Source organism: Stylophora pistillata, chromosome 14 (genome assembly GCF_964205215.1).
Source record: "Stylophora pistillata chromosome 14, jaStyPist1.2, whole genome shotgun sequence".
Lineage (NCBI taxonomy): Eukaryota > Metazoa > Cnidaria > Anthozoa > Scleractinia > Pocilloporidae > Stylophora > Stylophora pistillata.
The window spans coordinates 12,050,570-12,057,646 of record NC_142532.1 but is presented as its reverse complement, the minus strand read 5'-3'; the positions used below and the strand labels follow the sequence as shown (position 1 = coordinate 12,057,646).

The 7,077-nt window shown below is 38.3% G+C and overlaps 1 protein-coding gene across 2 annotated transcripts; it reads left to right on the top strand.

Annotated features, from left to right (window-relative positions):
* The first annotated feature begins 332 nt into the window (after positions 1-332).
* Positions 333-4,481, top strand: LOC111328203 (Krueppel-like factor 6). Of its 2 annotated transcripts, none has more exons than XM_088745881.1 (4): positions 333-391; positions 1,644-1,703; positions 2,627-2,787; positions 3,022-4,481. In XM_088745881.1, the coding sequence occupies exons 3-4, from the start codon at positions 2,677-2,679 to the stop codon at positions 3,763-3,765; spliced, it is 855 nt and encodes a 284-aa protein (XP_088602007.1). In that variant the 5' UTR covers positions 333-391; positions 1,644-1,703; positions 2,627-2,676; the 3' UTR covers positions 3,766-4,481. The 2 variants fall into 2 exon arrangements, with proteins under 2 accessions (XP_088602007.1, XP_088602006.1); XM_088745880.1 differs by lacking the exon at positions 333-391 and adding an exon at positions 606-743.
* Positions 4,482-7,077: the final 2,596 nt, after the last annotated feature.

Sequence of the window (7,077 nt, the reverse complement as noted above, 5' to 3'; positions counted from 1 at the left end):
TAGTTATTTATTTATTTATTTATTTACTTACCGTGCGTGCAAGAAAAGGCTTTGGAAATTAATAGAAAGATGAGTCACAGTTCTGGTATTTCCGGAACACATCACAAAAACCTTGAGGTCAAACCATCAATTCTCTTAACCGTTTGCCCAATACGTTGAAGGTGATGATGAAACTTGCCTTAACTCTTACGATGTATAAGACGTGAAAGTTTTTAGAATTCACAAATTTCTTTAAAAAATCGCGTATCTCGTAACCCTTCTTTCACTTTCTTGTATCTTAATTATCAAATAAAACAAGACCCTCAGGGCGAATGATTCAAGGTACTTTAATCTCCACAGTTCTTCCCACGCCAGCGGATGGCCATTTGAGTGTGAAAGCCAAAGGACACAGGTAAAAAAAAAATTTCAACATCGAAAATCAGACAATTCAGGCCGCGTCAAGTATATATCGTTGATAGCAAATACTTCTCAAAATCAATTCCATAATGACAGCGTCTATGTAATCGGAGCTCTTTGTTAGTTCTAGAGATTACAACCACAAGAAACCTGGGCATTCGCTCGTCAAGGATCAATTGATCTCAATTTACCTATCTCGCTTATTTTTGGTTTTATACGTTAACTGCAGACTTTGAGGCTACCGACTTCCGAGTGGCTCAGGTCAAGGAGAGGTGGAAAACATGTCCCAAAATACCGCAGGGAGAGTAAATCAAGGGATTTTAGAGCTTCAAGATCTCTGTAGCGAGGTTGATTAAGTTTACTTTGGTCGACGTAATTGGGTAGAATTTGTAAACGTTATGTTTGTCTGATAATTCTTTCCAGTGTGGCAGGTTTCAATTTCACACATCGTTACAAACTCAGACTTTGTTCTTCTATATCCAATCACGAAATTAATCTTTACCTACAAACGCGTGGTATGACCGAAGAGGATATGTTATTTTCAAGATGAATTATTGTTGACTGTATGGTGCCCATCGCATTGAAGACTTTTAAACTTAAAACGTGACAATATAAACGCGGACTCTTCGAGACATCCACACAAAAGCGGAAGTTAGAAATAACTTTTCGCGGTAAACTCTTAACAGCTGATATGAACGTAGAACAAAGTCGCTTTACCATAAACACCGATGTTGAAGACGATTTTGAAATTTTTGGCATAGATCTTAAATTGTTTTACAATATTTGATCTATGTTTACTTTTGGAAACTGTTACGTATCTACAAGTTTCTAATGGGCATTTCGCCCTTTCAAGAGCCAACTCAAACAACGAAACATACATAAACTTCCTGCAAAAGATGTATTTTATTCTAAATATATTGAAAGTATGTTCTGCTCCGCTGAATGCCTCAACTGATCGGGCGAGGCGATATAAAGGTGCGAAGAACTCGCAAATATTGTTTAATCGTTTCGAGAAATATCGCTTTTCAGATTTTCCGCACGTATTGTTTTGACATTCGATGGACCGACAGGATAATTATAGATGCAAGAATCGGTCGCTTCGTCATGAAAGGCATTTTCTTGGTTCAGTGGCGATAAAAACAAAAGATAATTTGTTATCTTTACATAAATTTTAATTTTACAGATCTAATGACAAATAACAATAACTACCATTTCCTTTGCATTTCCCGAAAACATGCTGAATGAAGGTGACAAATACGGCCACAAGCAAAATATCGCTGTTGGAACACACGCTCCATTGCTTTCAGGTATGTTTTTATCGAACGACTCTAAACCGAAACCCACTAACACTGATTGAGTTCATATACCAAACTTCTAATTTTCTGGATGAAAAAAGAAACGACAATGAAATCGACGATTTTCATCAGATCTGTTTATTTTAATGATTTTGACATGTTTGTTTTCGTTCTAGACTTGCTATTTTTATTGCGCCGCAGAACGTCGTAAACAACACTGAATTGAAAAGTCACGCACTCCAACGGAAACACGACGCGTTATTCTAGACCAAATTCAAAAGAAACCATGACGTTTAATTCCTTTTCACGCAATTTCCTGATTTCGCTTATTTTGGTGTGTGTATCTATGCATTTTCAGCACGTACGCAACAAAACACTGAAGATCAGTTCTCCTTCAGAAAAGTGACATCATAGACACGATAACATTTGTCATACAACCACAGTTCACCTGATACGCTCCAAACACAACTGAGAAATAGAGTAATATATTTGATATTAAGTTGCAATAAAAAAGGCTTTGGAGCCAAGACACTTGACGATCTAGCGAGGAATTTTACAGAGAAACTTAATGAGAGTTCTTCCACGCGATTGTTTGTTCGTTACAGCTGATTTTTATATCACAGCCGAAAATAGTCGCAACCTTATAAGGCTTCTGTTGAAATAATGACAGTCATTGGTCAGATAGGATCTTTTGTTTTGACTAATTGCGAGTGCTGACAAAGATAGTGTTTTGATTGGTGGAATTTGAAACCATCTGCCAATCATAGCGCACATGGCGAATTGATAATTTTACACTCGGCACTTTGCAAAGCACCCTTGGGTCCCCTGCTTTATTTTTTGCGACTGATTTGAGCGTCGGCGAGTGTGTATGACAGAAGCGATAGTGTGTTGTGTGTTGTGTTATTCTGACATTCCTTCGTCTCACTCACCCGTAGCATCGCTTCACTGACGCTCAGCTTTCACTTCTACGCTGCTCTCCTGCGACATGGATCTGCAGTCTGCTCTTCCGTGCTCTTCAATTTTCCACGAACTACAAACTGTTCACGACACAGGCTTTTTCTACTCGCTTCCATCGCTTGAAGACGATTGGGCACAGGTACGTGAATTTCTCTAATGGTTTTGTCCTTGTAGCTTAGCAAGCTTAACATGTGGCCTTTAACGATGGCTTTGGACACTCTTGGGAAGCTTGCAGCCTCCTGCGTTTCTCGCGAACTTTACCGTGTTTTGTAATTCGGCCATGTTTACCTTATTCTGTATTCGTTGTGTATTTCATTTTCGCGCTCGTTTTCATTGCTGACTTGTATAGTATTTTGTTATTTTCTCTTTCCAGACAAGACTAGAAATGGATCGTTATCTTTGCCCTGAACCATCATCTTTGGATTGTAAAGACTCAAACTTAGGAAATCCAGCTCCTTGGAACGAATTTTTACTTCAACCTTTCGACGAGTCAAATTTTCCATTTGGCGACGACTGGGATATCAAACCCATTGATTTCACTTCAATAGCTACCTTTCCCACAGTGCCTACGGTTCTTCCAGAAACTCCAACGGAAACCAAACCATCTATGGAGCTCCCAGTAAAACCTCTAAAGATCAAATTACCGACCCCAACGGGCTGCGAAGAGATTAGCAAAATTCCTAAGCCTGTTTTACCGCTAACTCCACCGAGCTCACCGGAGTCTCCTGTAGTTGTGTTTAGTAGCCCGAACCAGCAGAGAACAGGCAGGCCGAGTTCGCGCTCCCCTCGCGCGAGGGGAGGAAATGGAGGTGCTAGAGCAAACAGCCCTAAAGACAAAGACTCGGAGAGCAAACGGCGAGTGCATCGGTGTCAATTTAGTGGTTGCCGTAAAGTTTACACGAAGAGCTCGCATCTGAAAGCTCATCAACGTACTCATACGGGAGAAAAGCCATACCGTTGTTCTTGGGATGGATGCAACTGGCGTTTCGCTCGCTCGGATGAACTTACTCGCCATTACAGAAAACATACTGGAGCCAAACCGTTCAAATGTGTTCATTGTGATCGGTGCTTTTCACGATCGGACCATCTAGCTCTACACATGAAGAGACACGCATAGGGAAGATAGGTAGCAAATAATTCTAGGAAAAATGAATTTTGCAATTTGGAATTCATCGCTCTCGGGTTTTCATTCAAACGAATTTGAATTGCCATCAATAATTCAGAAGCAAAACCCCAGGTGTGCGAAGTAGGTACCGCAAGTTGGTACGAGATATTCACGGAAACATGTGAATTCTTTGCAATTCTTACGTAAAGGGGCGATGGGGAAGCGAGTTGGGTTAAATTTTACGGCGAAAGTTATCTAGAGGATTAGTATCATGGAACAAGTTCACTTATTTCGGCGCCAAAAGAAGCTGATAGAACATGTATTAGCATAAAATCCTGCGGAAATGAAGCAGTGAATAGAGGCAACTCCAATGAGAGTATTATTCAATTCAGGGACAGACCATGTATTATTCTCAAAATGAAATTCAACACAGGAACTTCACAAAATACCTCGCTTCAAGAGAAAATAAAAACATTAGAAAATATTCGTTCGTACAAATAAGAATAAGCCTCGGGGTATGTAATACCGATGTAAACAAAATTAGTCATTCGTTCATGTTGTACTATGCAGGCTTAATTCAAGTTAAAAACATCAAAAGAAAAAGGAAAAAAAACTAATAAGAACTTAAACGGACAAAGTCTATGATGTAAATATATAATTTTGGCATCTCTGTATCACGAAGACAGAAGAAATTAGTGTACAGATATATTAAATTGAAAGGAAACGTTCTTGATTTTGTCAAGTGTGTTTTCAGAGCTAGTGGCGAGACCAATTTCAAATTTTATTGTTACAAGTCGAGCCAGATGGTTTTACGTCTAAAATCATTCTCGTATGCATTGTTTATTGAAAGAAAAGCGCTTTCTCTTTCCTGACGGCGTAGATAAGCTTGGATATGTGTTGCAGTGTAATCTTTGTTTATGTGACATTTCGTTGTCGTATTGGCTTTAGCTGCTTTGGCGTATCACTACATTTTAATGCGAAAAGTAATCCGGCTTTTGCTATATCAGACCATGCTGTCTTGCACTGGCAACGAATTTAATTTAGAGCTAGTACATTTTAGTAATGGCAGAGCATTAATTGCTGGCTTAAAGGGTTTCACACTTTTTTGACAGCAGAAATTGTTTATCAAATTTACATACTTATTTACTTTGACTGAAAGTGTGGAAACTTGCCTTCTGAGCCGACGAGAAATTTGGCCTTGTGGTATATTGTCAAAAGATTTCGTTTGGACAAAGGAGTTAGATTTATTTATCAATTCTGTGAAACCACAAACGTAGTTCGATCAGTTTCCCTGCAAAAAAGAAAACCAAACGCAGGCTACTGAGATCAATTGGAAATGATATCAATTTTGTCAACAAATTTTTTGGCAAAGACTATTTTTTGGAACTGAGCACGTTTTTCGCGCCGCGTCCTTTCTGTCCATCGAACGAGACAAAGTAACTAATTCAAAATGTGCGCAGCTGGACGTAATCATTAAACTTTAAAGATTAAAGTAATGTCTTTTTACGATTCTTACTCGCGACTACGCCAGGCCAGTCATGTTTATTTTTAACAACAATAACTTGTAGGGTAGACATTTATTTTTTATCGTTGAAAAGGTATGCCTGCACACTTCTCGGAAAACCGTGTTTACTCTCACGAAAGTGTAGATAACTCTCAGTGAACGATATTTTCTCGGGAGTACGCGACTTAATTTATCGAGAGTAAATTGTTTTTCGACGAATGCTAATGGATTTCTTGCGCTAATTTCATCGATGGCTTCAAAGTTGTCAAAAGCCTTTTTCGCCTTTCCTGGTTATTAATAAAGGCAAATAATATTATCGAGCTGTAATAAATTTCTTCCTTCCCTGACAGGGTGTTCATTATGTGTATGTTGTTTGGAATTCCCTCGAAATTGCTTGCAAACAAAAGCTAGCGCTTACGGGTTAAAGAAAATTTGGTGTTCGTATTTTTATGCCAGGACTATTTGTATTCTTTTTCAAGATGGTTCTGCCACCTTTTGGAAGCGCGGCAACAAGAATCTGTATTCTTCAAAGATTTCACCAAAGTTGTCCTCCAGCATTTTATCAAAATCAATTTTGGAAACCATACAAAATTGTCGGGAAACCATTAGCATTCTGTGCTGCTTGAAATTGATTGAAATTCTCTTCGATATTGGGGGTGGAACGGATGTAATGTATTCATATAACAATATTGGTTGACAAGTGCATGCCCACAAGCAGAAATCTTTTGTTGGGGATTAATCGTTTGAAAGAGTGCTGCCTTTAGGGACTGTGGATTCCCACACATAGAGTGCACATTATAGCCTCCAACCTACATGGAAACAGGGAGCAAAGAAAACCTACTCTGCCAAAGTTACAACAAAACCTGTAACTCGGCAAGGCCACTGGGAAGTGCCAACAGAATTCCTTGACGCAAAGTTATACATCAATGTCCGATCAGATTATAAACATTTCCCACGATCTTTAAATGCTGTCACGGTACACCAATTCTTTTGTCTCTAATTACCTAATGGAATTCAATTTACAGGCTTTGGCATCCCTCTGAGTTTGCGTTTCGTTCGATCAACTTGGAAAAGCCTGTCTCCAAGTTCAATTTCTCTAGGAAATGGAAATAACCATTATTTTAACCAATAGGAAAGATGTGTCGGTGACCTGCATTCAATAGCAACAATTGAGGTAATGAACAATGAAAGTAGTTAATTAAAGTTGGTCAGGAAACTTAAAAAAAATGATTTGGATTTTATTCTTTGAAGGGCTTAGATGTGTAAACAAACTGCTCTTAAATAACTTGACATAAATTAAAGCAAGTTATTAATAAGAAATTTATGCTGACACTGTGCAGATGCATGGCCAAAATATATTATGGCCTACTTTATTCGTGTTATTGTAATTCAAACATCCACAAGTTATTCAGGAGAAGCTTTTGAAAGAGTCAGACATGTTTACATTTGATTTAAACCATCCATTTAAAATAACTTTGAAGAACATGCACCAGTCATTAGGGCATATGATTGGCTCTGCTAAACTACAAAGTTAAGCATTTTGAAAATGAATTGAACAAGACACCTTTGAACAAAATTCTTTGGAGTTAAAAAAGTGATCGATTTATTGTTTAACCATGGGCATGTTTTGAGATATATTGACTGAAGTTGATTGGCTATCTGATGGTCAAATATTGACATCCTGTGTGTGTGTGACCTGTATGCTAACTCCTGTTACATTAGCACAGGGATCATCATGCCACTCTTGGTAAACTTTAATTTCCTGTGCATCCATGATTAGGTCTGCATTTCAACAAAACCTGTCTCAAAATAATTATAAT